Genomic DNA, 18,655 nt, shown 5'->3' on the forward strand with positions numbered 1-18,655 from the left:
TATTTTTTATCTATTTCAGCTGATTTATCGATTCGACTAAAAGCAATCAAAATTAACTCTGGCTGTACAAAAAAAGTAAAAATGTGTATGTCATATAACTGTCACTGTCATATAAGCAAAGTAAGCATTGACAGCTGTCATAATTTCATTAAAATCATCAAGTTATTTTGTTAATATTTTTCATAAAATTTAAGTGATAATTATATATTTTTTATCAATAAGATACATTTAACTGGGTTGATGTTTTCTCCGCTAGCTTGATACATCGAATGTAAGCCAAATGGCTGATTTACAGACCTTCATTGAAGACATAACTACAAACAAACTAAATTTCTGCGCTGTGTGTTTTCGGACTGAAAAAGATCGTAAATTAGTTCCACCTATAGCACTTTCGGAGTACATCAGACATATATCTCTGGAGGAGTTGACTGTGAGTGAAAATCATTTATTGTGGAACTTCCATATGTTTTTTAAATTATCTTTGTTTTGTTTAGTCAAAATACTGAGGAACTCATCAGAATTCAGTGTCAGACCCTCCTCAAGCTATGCATCACCCATGTAGGACGAGGAGATGGCGTGCATCTACTGCGAGCGGCAGGCGGAGCAGGCGCTGCGGCTGGCGGGCGCGGCGCGGCGCGCGCGGCGCGTGCGGCGCGCGCTGGCCGCGCTGCTGCGCCGCGGCCTCGCGCCGCGCGCCGCCGCCTATCTGCTGCCCTCCAAGATCCGGGGACAGGTGTGGCCCAAATTGTTTGTCCAATAACTAGTTGCTTGCTGTTGTGGGAATTTCGGGATTAAAAGTATTTGTGTTATTCCAGGTTATATTCTACCCATGTATCAAATTTAATAATGATGTGTCCCCTACATTTTGCATGAAAGAGTTAGTTTAATAATATACAAGGTGTTTGGTCAATGGTATATAAAGCCGAAAATGGTAGATAGGGTATCGTATCCACATTCTCAGAAAAATATTTCCATGTGGAAAAAACGTCACAATATGGTGTTAATTAAGATTTTAGATTACGGTAAAATTAGTGCAGTGCCAACCCTGGAACAGCTGATTTCATTCATCTGTACAACTTATTGTTCATTGACCCCAGTACCAGGATTGGTGCAAATTATGATGATGAAAATTCAAAACTTGGCTTTTATGCCTAAGATCTTTGAGTCTCTGAGAGGACAATATTAACTTTTTAATTATGAAATAAGATCGCTTTTACGGAACTGTCTCTATTGGAAACGTAAGTAAAAGCAATAATAAAAAAAATTATCTTTATTGACAATTGAAGCAATTCAACTTTTAAAATTATTACAAAGTAAACAATTAGGTACAATTTAGGGAATGTCTCTTCTGCGAATCTGATCTTTAAAATATCGTGTGCGCCTGTGTGAATGTGAAAGAAATAGGATAGAAAGAGATGGATGGAATGAAATATTGCCTATTATTTTTAGTGTCGATTCCATGGTTCTGTATGAATTATTATTACCTACTCATAAAAAAGTTTGATGTGAAATCTTTGTAGTTTGTTGTTTACGTTTTTCAATTAATGAAATAAATCATTATTGATGTTAATAATTTAAAAGAAAATCTTAAGTATCGCGATGTATGGTGTGGTATGAGTACTTTATTTATTTAATTTCTTTACTTGTTCACACGCTGCTGCGTTTTTAAGTAATCTCGAAAAGCGGCTTTAGCAATGATGGTCTGACAACAAACAGTGCGAAGAGCAGAAGAACAAGTAGGCAAGTGGACCCTCGGCTCCGACGCGGCTGAGGAAGAAACACACCAAAGGGGTTTGAAGATTTTACTATGGAGCGTGGCATACCTACTGCCGCCATTTTGATTTTTTTTCAAAATCGCGGCCAGCCATGAAACCTTTATAAATCGATAGCTGACATTAATGCCAACAAAAAATATTAATTCAATGACCCTCATAAAGTGTCAGGTTTCCGAGAAAATAGCCGTCAAAGTTGATCACGTGATTTCTATTTTTTTTTTAATAGCGACTATAAACCCATCTATTTGGTATAACAATGTGTAAACATACACAAAATATTCTAATAGGTATAGATAATATTAATAATAAAACATAGATAACTATGCCTCATGATATTTCTACATGTTGCGGCTACTATGTACTTAATAAGAATATTTTATACTACGACAAAAAAGTCAATGGAGACGTACTGTTCATTAGGTATTGTTTTAGGTGTTATATATAACAAGAAAATAGATTATGTATTATATTATTCTAATGTGCAAGCGAGACACACTACAAGCGGGGGTGGGGGGAGTGTGGCGGAGGAAGTGCGCCCGCTCCACTTTTATAGTCCCGACCACTGCACTCAGTTTGCTACCTGTGTTCTTTCTATGCGGGAGTAAACGCCTCTCTGTGCGAATTATTCGTTATTTAGTTGCAGTGTTGGATTTGTTGTTAAAGTTGTTTCGTTAAGTTTGCTTATTGTTTTTGTTTGTTATTGACTTATTTGTTTTGGTGCTGAAATGTCCCCTTCAAGACGTTGTTATTTTTGTGGAATAAGTACTATTCACTATGGACCAAGGCGTAGATCTCGTGCACCTGTACGGTCTTATCAACTGAACGACGACTTCTTATTGGAGCATCCCTCCGTTATGGAATATGCTGGCCATATGATTGAGGAGCCGCAGGTTTGTACCTCTTTAATCCACTTTATCTGACTTATCACTATTTCATCCTATACTTCTTAGTTAAATAGTTCTATAAAAATGTTTTACGGTGCTCCCACACAGCAGTTAGAAAATGTTGTATAACATGTGTTATCTTACTTTCTTTGTAATGAAAGTATAATAAAGTATGATGATGACCATAGCAACCACGAGAAAAGTTATTTTTGATTTACCAAAAACACTGTAGATAACTCTGCACTAGCACTTAAATACAGTCGTCGATTTCTTTCGAATTATAGGTTTATATTTTAATAATCTTTTTTGCAATTGCGTGTAAAATAAGTGTTATAGGAAGAATGTTTATTATTTCAGATAACGGCTGAGAAAAAGATATGTAGGCCTTGTTTACAACGTGCCGATCGCTTTGTTATTAGACAAAGGAGAGAACGTATGCAAGAGGAACGCAATGAAGCAGTACAACAAGCAGCGACCGACGTGGTAGTTGAACCTTCTAGTAGCAGCTCGTCACGTGGTATAATTAACGATCCATTGGATGTGATTGGTGTGCCTGAAGAAGTAATTGTTCCCGAAGTACAAGATGCACACACACAAACAAGTACTCCTGTATTTCCTGTTCGTGATTTTAAGCGAGTACCATATAATTCCATCTTCTGTATAGCAAGTGGCTGTAATAATCAAAATGATCTTCATAGGATCCCGTTGGCATTCAGAATAGATTGTTTGTATAAACAAAATATTTACATTTCTTTCGGAAATCGTGCTTGTAGTGAGCATTTAATGAGCACCATATGGAACAACCTGGAAGAAAATAGTCGTTCTACAAAGGAAACTTTTAACAGTAGACAAATGTCCGCTATGTTAAAGCTATTGCAGAAAAAGGATACGCAGTATTTGAATTTCGAAAGACTCGAATCCCTTGATGATTATGTGTTACATTTTTACGCCGGTTATACGAAAGATAATTTCCTAAATATACTCGAGCAAACACCATCTATAACACAAACCTTTAAAAAACCAAAAACAGCATTGGCTACCGTATTGTGCAAATTACATACCGGTGACTCTAATGAAAGACTGTCGAGTATTTTTCGTATGACTTCGCAGCATTTTGGAACAATAATGAAAAAAGTACGGCACTGTCTGTGTTCGGAATTCGTTCCTAAAAACCTAGGGTTCGATCACATTTATGGGCCAAATCGCGCTAGCTCTTACAGAAACGAGCTTTTAGAGAGAATTTTACGAATTTCAAATGTGTTATTTTCAAATTCTCGAAACCCAGTCATAACAATTTGCGATGGAACGTACTTTTATATCCAAAAAAGCTCAAATTACGCATTTCAACGAGAGAGTTACAGTATACATAAGTATCGCAATTTATTAAAAGTATTTTTATCTCAGAAACCTGACACTTTACGAGGGTCATTGTTTTAATATTTTTTGTTGGTATTTATGTCAGCTATCGATTTATATACGTTTTATGGCTGGCCGCGATTTTGAAAAAAAATCAAAATGGCGGCAGTAGGTATGCCACAAATCTTCAAACCCCTTTAGGTTCTTTTCACATCTATCGCGAGGAACTCTAAATTGGTACTAGGCGGACAGACATTTTGGAATCCTGGACTGCCGGAAGTAGTTACCTATCATCAGTCGATTGAGAAACGCCGACGTGTTGTGACGTAATATTTTATTTTAAATTGTCGTCGTGTCGAAACATAATTTGTTTTGTTTGTTTTTTGACACTAATTAGTAGTGTAGATTATGATGATGTTTGTATGTTTGTTGGAACATGTGACGGTGACCTATCAGCCGCTCGTCGTGGGGAGCGGCATAGTCGGACATTTGTAATTTGCCGGTCTACGCAAAATGCCATGGTTGTGTTGTAATTTTACTAGGACGAATGTGTTGAAGATTAGTATTGAAAGTGTTTATTAAAATTGTGTAGATCCGCCGCTATCGGGGCCCGCGCGCGCGAGGCGTCATCAAAGGCGCCATATTCAAGTGTTGCGATTTTTTATTAAATCTAGGACGAATGTGTTGAAGATTAATACCTATTGAAAGTGTTCAGTAAAAAGTGTGTAGTGTCAAGGTCGCGTCGTCCGCCGATACCGGGGGGGCGCGCTCGTGTGCGCGGCGTCATCAAAGGCGTATTCAAAGGAAAATTAGTTATGTTTTTGAAACATTTTGAGGCACAAGTTTGAATTGTACTAGGAGACAAGAACTTAAAAGGAGTTTTAACGGACGCTTTGCGGGTGGTGTCAAGTAGGACGGCAATACACCGTGTATTGCTGTCCTTTTCTAGAATTTGGGATGTCACTAAACAAAAATAAATATTGTTTTTTTTTTATTTTTGTATGGAAAAAAATATTATAAGATATAATTTTTTTTCATCACCATACAACTTATATGACCCTCAGGGTATGGGCTTGTCACGGCTTTATATACCATTGACCAAACACCTTGTATAATAAGTTTATACAATATGGATGAAATGAGGTTGGACCTAAGTTTATGAATGAATGAATTTATTTATTTCAAACAACTTCCAGTCCGTGTTAACTGGGTGGTTTGCAGAGCGTTCGTAAATTTTCTTGAGGAAGGAATCATTTCCATAAATTCATTCCATAAATAAATTGACATTACTACAGTACAGAGTAATTGATGTAAAGTCATATAGTAAAACTCATTGTAGTCTTTGTTAAAATTTGAAAAATTGTATTCACAGCGCGACTGCAGCGGTCGAAACGCTCCGCGAACCACCCAACTGTGTTGGTTAAATAATTTTAATCTTTGTTGTTTCACTTTGCCTCACTACATATCTGGGCAATCTCATTTTTGTTAAATATAAATTATAATGTGATTATAACTTGTTTTTCTGCCGAATAAAGCTTCTCTTTCATTCGTTTACGTACTATTGGGTTCGCCTTACTCCCGCAGCCCTCAGACACCAAATGGTGGACAATTTTGTCCATTGTTCTCGCCGCATATCATTGACGTGTCCCGTCCAGTGCCATTTCAAACTTTTTAGGGTTTCATGCAAAACAGGACCATAGATTGTCTGTCACCAGGACCTCATGCAATTTCAATTTTCACTGATTACATAACTATAATAATAACAATTAATACTCAACACCAAATTAAAAAATATATACATATATTTTTTTAATTTGGTGGGCTCCCATCATCATACAACAAATATTATTTTTTAACATTTTCATAACATAAACAAAAATATTTCCAGGGCTCCGGGCCGAATTCAGTGAAGCGCAACAAGCTGATGTCTTCATTAAGACAGTACCAGACATACTCGCAGACCGATGTTCTAGTGGTAAAGGCTTTTGGGGTTGATGATGTAAGTGTCACACAATACTTCCACCCATATCTATACATATACATATAATAAAACTGTAAGTGGGTTGTTTGTTTGAGCGAAACATAAAAACTACTGAATGGAATTTCATTTGGTTTCCTCAGTTGCATAGTGGACGGTCTAACTTAAAATCTTGTGTATATTTCATCTCAATACATTGCTTAGAACCCGAGGTGTTGACATGAATAAGTTATGAGTGGACACACGAATTAAATGCAGGCGAAGGCTCGGGCAAATGCTAGTTAATAATATAAATATAAATGGACAACACTCAACGACCCACACGTCTTATATTCTTATAGAGTGTGTTGCAAACACTGGTGTCACATTTTATATACTTAGTTTAAGTAATTTTTGACGTCAATAAGTGATGTATATCATCCTAAATTGAATAAAGGATTTTGAATTTGAATTTGAATATACAAGTCACTTAAAGCATCCGGCATGACTTGAACTACTACCAACCGATATACAGGGTCACTGGTATCTAACGCATAACCTTCCAAAGGCGCATAAGGTACATAGATACTAACACCTTTTGTTCTACGACTTTTGTCTAAACGTGATAAATACAACAATTTTCCTTTTTATAGTTTTTTAATTTCTATAAAACGTTAACCCTATGTTCGATTCCGCTACAATAACGCTCTTGTACTGTCTCGTGTTGCTCGGCTATTACATAGAGTTAACCTGTGTGTTTGACGTCAATATAGTGATGTATATGATCCTAAATTGTATAAATGATTATGAATTTGAATTTGTGTAGAATCTCAAACTAGATTGTAATTTTTATATATGAAAAAAAAACTACGGAATCACGAAAAGTTGCTTGTTTTGATGTACTCAAGAAGTCTTTAGGAGGCATTGCGTTTGATACCAGTAACCCTGTATAAACGTAGGTAGTCCCATACACACAAGTGAACTAAACCATCCACCAATGTGCAAGTGGTGGACGATAAAAACTATATGAGTCAGATTAGTAACGAACTTATGTAGCACGAGTGAGATTCGAACCTGAGACCTTTCGATCACAGGCAGACATCAACTAAACATACCTAAACATGTATTCGTATGACGTTTTGCCATGTGGGACACTCACCTGAGCATGTTACTGGTTACATTCTCGACTGTGACGCATCAATGCCCAGGATCGTCTTGAAAAATAAATCAGTTTGCGATTTTATGACCGGTCTGACCTCAACCTACTTCGGGAATGATGTTGTTGTCTCTCAGTTGTTGAGGCTTTTTATCGTATAGTCGTTTCTTATCTTCTGTATAACTCTGTTTTATTGTTCGCAGGGACAGTTTAATACATCCAGGTAAGAATGTTTCAAAAATGTTTTTTCTTTAGTCTTAAAGTTTGGAAACTCAATTAAGGAAGAAAATATAATAAAAAACGAATCAAGTTGTTATACCACACAGGCTTATGGGAGACAAGACGCCATTGTTGGCGCCAAAAACGTACATGCATGTTTTTTTAAATTTTGGCGTGACGGAAAAGCAATTTTGTATAAAATATAATTTTGATATTTGGTCTGCTATTTGGAGGAAATTTAAAGTTATTAAGATTTTCTTATTTCACAAAGAATTAATATCATAATTTTATATATTTGTTTTAAATATAAAATAAAAATATTTTTTACATTTCAAATAATCAAAAATTGTTTTCTTAATAAAGTAATTTATTGATATAGATAACAAAGTCGTGAGTATTTCTTACAGACTAATAAATTTTGTTGATTTATATTGATTAAATATATGACTCCCACTGTATTACCATCATCAACTTTATGTGGTGTGGACTTATTTAGTAAATAAAAAAAATAATTTTTGTGATAGATCCTAACTACAAAGTAAAAATAGTTGTTTCAGCGAAATTTTAACCATAGAAGATGAAGAAGAAGAAGAAGAAAAAAGAATCCCCGAAACAAATATACCAAGATTGGTGCCCATAGAAAAACTCCTCCAACCACATGTAATAGAGCCAAAACCGCGAACATTATTACAGAACCCAGAAACAACAGACCTAAATACACAAACAATAATAGACCAACAGAAACCGAGAGCAGACAACAACATGTTTCTGGCACAAAATAACACAGATAGCAACAAATTACTTTTATATCCTGTCAAAGGAACTGACAATACAGACGATAAATTCCTCATTCTGCCGAACAATTCCAAAATTGTCGTTGACGGCAATGAATTGAAACTTGTGAACAATTCCGTACCAGTCCTATTGCCGGACGGAACTATGGTCACATTAGCGCCGCAAACACAACAGATCGTTGTGCCTATAGTAAATAATATCATCCCAAATAGTATTGCGTTCAATAACAACGCACTTACAGTGAAAGGTATAGATACAGTTGAAGAAATAATTATTCCCGATAGAGGAAAGATTGGGGAAAAGGTTGTAAGTAGTGTAGTTTTTAATAATAATAATGTTGCAATTGAAACGACTAATGAGAAAGATAATGTTAGTCGAGCAGCTTTAAGTAAAACGGGTGAATTAGGTCGAGTTAATGATTTAAACCAAGTAGGTGATTTAAGTCGAGTGGGTGATACACGTCGAGTGGGTGATGTAAGCCAAATAGTTGATGATACCAACCAAACAGATGATGAGATTTGTAAAATAACAGATCTGAGGAGTCTTCAACATGATGCAACAGAAAAATGTCCACCACCAAAGAGAGCTAACTCGAATATAGATTGGGAGGATAAGATTCCAATGGATGTTATTTCATTTATGGTGAGTGTTTTTATGGACAACTTTTTTCTACGATCTTAGTATTTTGTGGCCATCTTTGATGATCGAAATAAGTTGAGTTCTCGCACTCTCTCTTTCTCTCTCTCTCATCTTCGCATGTTCCTGTGACGCCGTGTAGCCCGAGGTCAGCCTAAAAATGACTTTATCACTTTGAAGATTCGGCTGTGATTTTATGACCGCCTAAAGTCAACCCTCCTTGGTAATGCTATTGCTATCTATGAGTTGTCTAGCCTATGTGTCTCTTAGTAGTCTCGTACTACATCCGTCGGAACATCCATATGTTCCGGCGGAATATAGGCTACTCCATAGGAGCCTTATTCTAGGGCGGAATCACACGCACGACAATAGCAATCATAAATAGAACACATTGATTGTCTACTGACTGGGTGAAATATTAAATACATATAGTAATCTAAATAACCAATCACAATAGTTAAATGTCACTTGAATTGATCACTTTTTTTTCTCATTAAAATGCAATTTGGGTCCAAAAACAGTGACATCATAATATATTACTGTCGCACAAGCTGAATATAATTTTAACATTAGAAAGAAGCATCTAATTTGGAAAGTAGCCTATTATGACATTGAATAACCGTAATATATTCAATTCGCAGGAAAAGTGCAACAACACAAAACACCCACCCGCGAAAGGGAACCACTGGACTCCCACCCTACCTACAACACCCACCCACGCCTGCATTTTGCCAGATGTGACCGTCTCATCCGGCCCGTGCGCCATTTCCAAAACTCCCGCTGTTCCCAAAATTCCCACTGTTTCCAAAGCTCCCACTATTCTAAATAACTTGCCCCCAGTAGCACGTATTCCAGTTATATCCAAATGTTTTGTCCCCCCTGTGACACAACGGTCAGTCAAAGCCCCAAAACCCAACGCCTCTGTAGCAGAAGACGATGATATGGGATTACTAAAGCCTATGTCCAGGAAACCTAGGGTTAGGAAACGTAAATGTGACGACGATGACGTTATTATAGTTTCATAATCGTGTTTCGATAGTATTTTGTGATTTTGTTAATAGTAGTAGTTGCCTGTGTGTAAAATAAAATGTGGATGAATTTCACGTGCGTTTTGAACTCCGCCGCGGGCTCTCATTAGTGTTTATTGAATTGTACTATACACAGTAATAAATTTGATTGATTGAAAAATAAAATTTTAATTTTATAAATGTTTAATTTAAAAAAAAAAGATTCTTTATTCAATAAAAATGTGCGACACTAACGAAACGCTACACGCCGCGTTCAAACGGTCGTGAAATTCGGCCTTGTATGAATGCAACAAAATGAAACACGATAATCAAATGTCACTTATAGTGACGTTTCGTATTTTTTTGTGACTGTCATGTCATTTGTGACGTCACTTGTGTCTACTGTCATACGGGTTTCCTATAATAATTTTTTTGTATAATTAAGGCATGGAAAAAAAGTATCTGAATTGAGTTGGCAAGTATACTTTTGTTGTGACGTGATCGCAATATTTGAAATCGTTGGAAGTCACGGTACATACATGTATATATACGTCTATATCTCGTCCGGGGTGTACAGAGCCAAGTGTTGCGAAACAAGGTCACGTATAGTGGGTGTATTTTTGGAATTGAAATTAATTAATGACAGGGTTTCCCTTGATTGGCTTTTGCTATAGCTGGCTATTTATAGTAATATGTATTATATGTGTCATAGTCGTCTCTCAATAGTGTTATAATAGTAGTAGTTTTTTTATTTGATCTGTACAGGGTATAACATAATACCTTAAATTTTGACCACCAATTATTCTATGAAGATTTTTGTGGCCACCGTATTCGGTTTAGTACACTGTCTACATCGTGTAATGGAAAACTGTAATATTTTGCAATCAATTCCTTTGTCTAGTGTGCAATAATATGGAAAGAGGTTTTTTTAGTTTTCGTCAATAAACAAATGGAATTGTTAAAACTGTGATGGTGGCGCTAGTGTGCAGTTCACCTTAAAATGTCTACCCGAGGGTATTATGTAATCTGTGACCCGAGGTACCGTATCTTATTCGTATGTATGTATTGTATATAAATTAGGTATTTTTTGGTTGTAAAGTTATTAAAAAAATATATGTCCATAATTATTAAAACTGATTGATCGTAAAACTAATTTGTAATAAATTTCGTATTGTATTATATATATTTGTATAAACATTTTAGGTTCCCTATTTTTATTGACATACAATTTTATATCATAACACGGCATACTTTTACTGATCATAATAATAGTTACGCACAATATTAATTGGGCTAACATTAGTTTTAGGCACAATTTTTTTACGCATACCTACCATAAACCTAACTATTTTTATTAAGCATAATATTGTAAAGCATATTGGCGGCTCATGGGTGGCAAAGGGGCGGCCCGCCGCACCCTGACCTACTGCTTTATGCAAATCAAAATTATGGTAAAATACATTAGCGTAAACTATAATTATGCTTATTGAAAAGGTATGCCAAAAACAAGTGTGTCAAAATATTCTTATGTCAAAAAAATATATGCCTAACTTGTTATGCAAAATTAAATTAGGATAAAAAAATTATGCGAAAAAAAGGGATCCCATAATGGAGTAGATGACAAGGTCAGAAAATTGTAAAAAAAAATGTATGCTCTAGATAAAAAAGATATATTTATGATCAATGTGATATTCACTGACTGTAACAATGCAGCTGGATCATCATTATACGAACATTTAAAGTTGGTTGGAAAGTCCATTTACAAAAATAATAAAACTATATTAGCTGACGTCCATCGTGACGTCACGTTAGAGTAACATTTAGTACGGAGCGTTTGGACGGACGGTCATTAAATGTGTGATTTTATTTTTGTCATATCTTTGAAAGTATTGTTATTATCACAGAATGCTGGAAAGGAGTTTATATTAATATATTATATTAATATAAGGGCCTTTGAATAGTCATCAAAATAAATATTAGTCATTTACCTTATTGCTGGCATTTTGTGTATATCAAAATGAATTTATATATATTATATTATATAAATTTAAGATACAATATTACCGTGGAGAACAATATTAACGTATGCTTGAGCATACAAGTGTTAAAACTTGAGTGTATAAAGTTACCAATAAGTTAAGTATAAGTTATCTGGAAGTATGTACAAAAATACTTCTTGATTGGTGGTACTAAAAATATAAATATGAAATATAAAATATTTAATAGTACGTTAATATTTCATTTAAAACATGCGACCCGATCCGTTTCTTTAAAAAATTTGGGATAAAAGTACCCTACATGGAACATATATTGTAATCATGTAATAAATTTCATTACAATCAGCCTAATATTCTTACGTGAAAGATCCATTCTCTAAAACTTTGTCTTTAACGACCTCAGTAGCTGAGACTGCGTGTTAGAAATTCATAAGAAACGAGACAGAGCTAACATCTTTTGTCCCTCATTACGTGCCCGGTCCAATCTGCCACATTGTGTGCGCTACTGTTAGCTTTAAAACATGGTTCGTCCGCGTGAATGTCGCTTGGGTAATAATGATTTTTAGGCCAACAAAACAAAACAAACATCAACTTACCAATAAAATAGTTGGAATCAAATCAAATAATTTATTCAGAAATTAAGCCTTCACATGCACTTTTTACGTCATATTCTGAATTAAATGATATTTACCAAAGCTACAAACTACTAGCATTTCAGAACGACCACTGCTGAGAAGAAATGCCGAAAGAAACTCATTCAAACAGTGTTGGTCCCTATCATGCCAGAAGGGCTTACCATTTTTAAAATATAAATTTATGTAACATTTTTATCAGTAATATAACAAGGTAAGTACACAAGAGTACATACAAAGTCAAAAGGTATACTGAAACATGATTGTGATCGAGTGCTGATGAAAGGGAAAAAAATATATGAATAATTAACCTACTTTTAATGATTGGATTACACATTAGTCATAATTCTTAGATATTATAAAATAAATTCCTGCTTGTCTTGTCAGGGGGCTTACCATCATCTCTTAACGCGATCAACTTTACGACCTAAACTGAACTGCATCGCAAATTCGTACCATCGACTTAATTTTTAGTATTAATGCGATTCATTTTAGGTTCCCAAATTGAACTGAGTTGCATTGGAATCGTTCTGTCAAAGTTGATGGTAGGCCTGCTGTTCGCTATAAATTCATATAGGTACGGCAAGGATTTTTATGCGGTATTCGCCAATAGATACTGCGATTCTTGAGGAAGGTTAGGTAGGAAGGCCGCTAGCATAGCTGAATACAGGCCCTATTGTGTCTCCCTCTGTCATATCTAGTGGTCTCGTGTTTCGACTTTCGCTCGGGCCGGCAAGCTGTATGGTAATCTTTATTTAAGGTTCGCAGAACTTTTCCTGAGATGTCAGGAATAGTGGCAAAATATTATAGAATTTTTATGAGGGAAACGAACAAATTTGTATTTGTCCGGATTTATTGAATTGGAACAATGGAAAAAAAGCGCAGGCTGCGCACCCGCATATTATTACAATTAATACATAATTATTTTTTATGTTTATCATAAAATATCACTGACAATAATTTGAGTTTTATTGCGTAGTCAGAGATTTTTGGTAAAAATTATTTTAGTCACGTCCGCAGTCTATATAATTTATATCTCTTCTGTTTGTTTTCTTTTGTTTTCTAATTAATTTGTGGCTAAAGTGAATTATCCTGAAAACTGTTTAATTAAAGTGATAACACTCCTTTAATTAAGTCTGTATAACCAACTAGGTAACCGATCCGCTATGGGTAGGGTGACCATCTCTTTGTGTCTAAGCGGGATGTTTATTTCTTTTCTGTGAAATCTTTACGTTATCCACGTTTTACTCGTTGCTGTGAAGCGTTACAGCCAGTTTTAAGTGAAGATTCGGCTGTAATTTGAAGATCCGAGAGTCCTACAGAGTTGAAATTTTGCACGTCGCTTCACTTTCCGTGACAATGTATTGTTATGAGGATCGGCTCTCGTCGAGGAGACTCCGCAACGGGTTACTGCTCGGACATGATTTTTTTGTCACGCTTCGAATGCAAATTGTATTTTTGTAAAATCCTTTTTATCAGAAAGTGTAGACTTATAGAAAAGCGGAACATGTATTTCCGTTATTGGTTTAATACAGTCTCAGAGGGACAATCCCGCACAAAACGAGACGCATGGTCACCTTAGCGGTCGAGATTTATGATCCAATTTGCGTGTCTTATTAGAACTGTTTATAAAATCGATGCAAGAATAGAATTGGTTACTTCAAGAGATGCATCTCCTAAATGTCTTTGGTAAGTAAATGATTAAAGTTTTAAAATCCTTATACATATTATAAAAAGAAGTCCGCTTATCGCGTCTGTTTGTATTAACTCCAAAACTACAGGACGCATTTTTGCACGGATTTCACCAATAGCGTGATTCGTGAATAGGAAGGTGTATAATTTATTATGGTTCTGCCCGAGCGAAGCCGGGATGAGCACCTAGTAAATTTTAAATTTTACCATAGTAATACTATTTTTGAACTTATTTTTATTGTTCGCAGCTCTGGTGGTCCTGTTAGCGAGCGCCCGAGCCAGCTTTGATCTGACCGACCTCTGGCGGATAGAGGATCGATCCCAGGAAGTGGAGGATACACCCCACGACTCTAGTTCCCTCGAACTCACCTACAACCTTGAGGAACATCCAGCAGAACTTTCTAGAAGCCAAACTCCCCTCAAAAATAGCGACAAACCCCGCCAACACAAGGCCCGACACAGAGACTCTCCGACACTACATGGCGATCCTCCTCCTCACGTTAACGTCAAACACAAATATCTATCAGACCATTCGGAGTTAGCAGCACAACTATCTGAAATCTTACGACCTTTCTTCTACTCAGGCGAAGGTTCTAAAGAGGCTGTCGATAATGTTAGAAAAATAACTGGCAGCAGCGTTGATATACTGCCTCTACACCCAACTTCAATTAATACGTACACCAAAGCACCGTTAGCTCTTATACTAACATCCCCAAAAGGACATAAAAGACAGGGAAAGTACGTCTACAATAAGAAGGATAAAAACGGCCATGTAAAAGCTAATGTTGAAATAATCAATGGCAATAGCGAATTTAGTGACGAAGTTAAAGACGGAAACGATGATGATTCGACAGAAGCAGGCAGTTATGCTCTAAATAAATATGAAGGGAGCCCAAATGTCCGACAAAATGGAAGCGATCAGTGGAGTGATTACCAATCCAGTGTCAGTTTTGGCGATGGCGTTTCATGGAATCCGTATGAAGATGAAATTGATTCGTCTGAACCGGATAGTTACGTTCTAAATAAATATAAAGTAACTCGAAATCGCAAAAAACCTGTGATCGTTTGGCACGATGCTGATAACAGAGGACAAGATGAAAGCGACTTTTCGATGAAATTGGAGAGAATTAATGAAAAAACTGATTCATTAAGGCCGCATAGTTATAATATACATGGACACAAAGTAACTCACCATCGGAAAAAACCCAAGATGGTTTGGCATGACGTTGAGAATAACAGCCAAGAGCATAGTAGCCGATGGAATGATAACCTTTCGATTGGCATCAGCGACATGAATACTGATGGAAAAGTTTCATGGATTATGCCATATAATGATGAAGTTGACGTTTTCAAAGGAATGAAACATACACTAAACAAAGTTACTGAAAATCACGTAAAACCTGTTTGGAATGATGATTTTGATAGCAATGCTGATGAATATGAAAGTAATCAATGGGAAGGTCTCAGTGTTAGCGATGATAGTGATGCAAAAGGATCGCTGGGACAATCATATTCAATGAACGAGGGACCTGTATCTCAGAGTACTGATGATGAAAAAGACGCAAGTGATGATTTAAGCGATGAAGAATACGATGGCAACGGAGATTTGAATGAAAATAACGTAAAATTGGTTGATGGTAATAATGACGATTACGCACAATATGATAGCAGCGCAAACGATTATTCGGGAGAATTTGATGTTAGTACAAGTTTTGAAAACTATACTGACATCACGGAAAGTCAGAATCCCGGTTTGGTTGATCATGCCACACCAGTAAATGGGAAGAAAAATGTTCATGGTTGGAATGAATTTAACGTTTCAGAAGAATCGAATAATCCTAGTTTATGGAAGGCCTGGAACGTAGCTAATGTTTCGATAGAATCTGATGACTCGAAGGAATCCAACGAAACGTCTAATTGTAATCAAGACGACATTACAAATGCAGTAAAGGAGAAACAAGATATAACAAACGATGAGACACCGTTTAATGCTAATGGCAATGGAGATTCTGATGGAAAAAGCAATAAGTTAGTTATAACTTTTGAGAATGAAGGGGTGAATAACGATGGGAGAAATTGTACAACTGATTTGAAACTTGCTCGCTCGTATAACCTTTCGTTCTTGTTTTACAGATAAAAGACGATAAAAAAAACTGCTAGCTAACGGCTCACGATATCGTTTAAGTTATATAATGACTTGAAATGTGCTGGACAGATAAGATATCATAAATAAGAGTTATAATATAGATATATATATTTTTATAGAGAAGTTTGCAAATACAATGGTCGGGCGATTTAGATTCGGCGGATAAGAACTGATGGAGTTACGCAACGGATAGGGATGGAGGGAGGCCTTTGCCCAGCAGTGGGATACCACGTACTAATAAAAAAAAATAAGATTTCATTAATTATGATATAATGATTTATGTTACTTATTAGTTTATGTGGGAATTTCGGGATAAAAAGTACCCTATGTATTATTACAGGTTATATTCTACCCGTGTACCAAATTTCATAACAATCCGTTCAGCAGATTTTTCGTGAAAGATTAGCAAACATACACACATACATACATCCTCACAAACTTTCGCATTTATAATATCACTTGGATTAATTAAGTACTTAATATCAATGATAATTGATATTTAAGCTGAAAGAGAATAATAGAAATGTCTGTGTTGTGTTGACGCCATGTTGAAAAATACATGTTTTCGATTTTGTCATATTTATTAAGATGAACTGTAGTAATTCACACAATAATTCGAGCATAATTAAAAATTTTATCTGTATAAATGCAGCAAACTAGTTCATGTCATTAATATGTTAATTAAGTTGTATTTATAACCTTTATTGTAAGTTGATGCATTCAGAAAATGTAAAAAAAAATGCTGATGAGTGAAATTAAATGCAAGAAGCAATGTATTTTTTCTTTTAATATTTGTGTAAGAATGACAGAAAAGTGTCATTCCACCAAAAACATCCTGTAAAAAACTAGCCAAGTCTTGATAAAGCTGGGATTAAATCATGAAACAAAACACGTAGCAGGTCGTTGCGTCCACACGTCCTCTCTTTTTTTAACACGATGCGTATACGATATTGGAAAAAGACGTGGATGTTAGTAACGTACACAGATCAAAATGGTCTGTGGTGACGTGGCCACGTGTTCGAGTGTTTCGCGGTAGGACTTCAGCAAAGGATGCCACTGCAGTTTTTGCTTCGCACTGGAATTAACGGCTTATTGTGTACGCATTCAAATGTAAACTCGGCTTAAATGTAATCTTTTGAAGAATTAGTGAGGTCAATAGTAATGCCTCGTCTCGTCTATAATATTTTATGGTTTTTGTTGATTTATGCGTCTGTCATGCAATGATAAAAATCTGATTTACATATCAATTATGATAACGATACATTTTGTTTACTGATTTTATCTATAATGTATTTCATCCACGGTTAATGTATAGTACTTATATCGGTACATTGATCTAGAATTTGTACTGTTTTTTTTAATGTAAAAATATTCTGGAAAAAGAGAGACATATTTATTTATTTACCGGGAGAATAATCGTTCCCTTCTCTATCCAACGTCAATGTTTTTTGAGTAAACAATATTTTCTGAATGAATTACTTTCTTAGTCATATTTACTGGTCTTCATACGCATATCCTTAATTTTATTTATTGTTTGTATTTGGCATCGGTTAGAACGATTTAATAGGCAAGTCTTACTTGTGTGTGATGGAATTTTAAATTTGTCATAGTTAAAAATCATCGAAAAGGTAAATAATCAGGGCTCTAAACGAGAGCCTTGAAGAACGCCTATTGGTATTTTGAATGGAGACGGAAGTTCGGTATTGTTGTCTAGTTTTTGAAGCATGGCATTAGTAAAATATGATTTATTTAGTCCAAGCATTGGATATTAATGTTATTGATTTGAGTGATCAATCTAAAGTAGTGGATTCATTTGAATGCTTTGACAAATTCACAAAAAACAAAAAGTTACTTAAAGAAACTTAATTTAAATGTAAATTGATTAATCAACATTTGGACTGAATGTAAACTGTTAATATAAAGCCATCAATCTTAAATCAATAAACAAAATCTCAATAAAAAACAAGAGAAAAAATAAATAGGTAAACGACAGGCGCGCGCTTCATCATATCTCGAAATAACTGCATTTTGCAGTTTTATCACTACACTTACTGATTGGTAAATACTATGAAATGCGAAGAGTTTATCATAAGTTCGGATTAATTTATTAAAATTGAATAATCCTTCATTATCAGGCGTGGGAATACCCAAAAACAAACAGTAAAAAAATAGGATATGACCAAACAATTAATTTATCTGTTTTTTATACTGATTTTAGCTGTTGCTCGCGGCTTCACCTGCGGCAAAAAGTAGTCTGCAAAAGTAGCTAGCATAACACTCTTTACCTTACATTGCTCCGTTTTGTAGTGAAACAAAAACTTTCATATTTAATAATCTTGTATGGATTTGGTTCTTATGGAAATGGACATATTAATAAATTTTACTGTCAGATTTGCATGTCAG

General features: G+C 35.4%; 2 protein-coding genes across 4 annotated transcripts; both read left to right on the top strand.

The window, feature by feature from the left end:
* The first annotated feature begins 115 nt into the window (after nt 1–115).
* On the top strand, nt 116–10,749 carry LOC128681995 (uncharacterized). 3 transcript variants are annotated; one of them, XM_053766407.1, is made up of 6 exons: nt 116–430; nt 563–733; nt 5,904–6,014; nt 7,332–7,351; nt 7,896–8,784; nt 9,420–10,749. In XM_053766407.1, the coding sequence occupies exons 1-6, from the start codon at nt 281–283 to the stop codon at nt 9,801–9,803; spliced, it is 1,725 nt and encodes a 574-aa protein (XP_053622382.1). In that variant the 5' UTR covers nt 116–280; the 3' UTR covers nt 9,804–10,749. The 3 variants fall into 3 exon arrangements, with proteins under 3 accessions (XP_053622382.1, XP_053622383.1, XP_053622384.1); XM_053766408.2 differs by lacking the exons at nt 116–430; nt 563–733 and adding exons at nt 1,060–2,665; nt 3,017–3,142; XM_053766409.2 differs by lacking the exons at nt 116–430; nt 563–733 and adding exons at nt 1,068–2,665; nt 3,017–3,260.
* Nucleotides 10,750–14,071: 3,322 nt separating this feature from the next.
* Nucleotides 14,072–17,028, top strand: LOC128681994 (protein PFC0760c-like). The gene is made up of 2 exons (XM_053766406.1): nt 14,072–14,103; nt 14,355–17,028. The coding sequence occupies exons 1-2, from the start codon at nt 14,082–14,084 to the stop codon at nt 16,241–16,243; spliced, it is 1,911 nt and encodes a 636-aa protein (XP_053622381.1). The 5' UTR covers nt 14,072–14,081; the 3' UTR covers nt 16,244–17,028.
* The last annotated feature ends 1,627 nt before the right edge of the window (nt 17,029–18,655 follow it).

The sequence above is a fragment of the Plodia interpunctella genome, chromosome 29 (assembly GCF_027563975.2).
Source record: "Plodia interpunctella isolate USDA-ARS_2022_Savannah chromosome 29, ilPloInte3.2, whole genome shotgun sequence".
In the NCBI taxonomy this organism is placed as follows: domain Eukaryota; kingdom Metazoa; phylum Arthropoda; class Insecta; order Lepidoptera; family Pyralidae; genus Plodia; species Plodia interpunctella.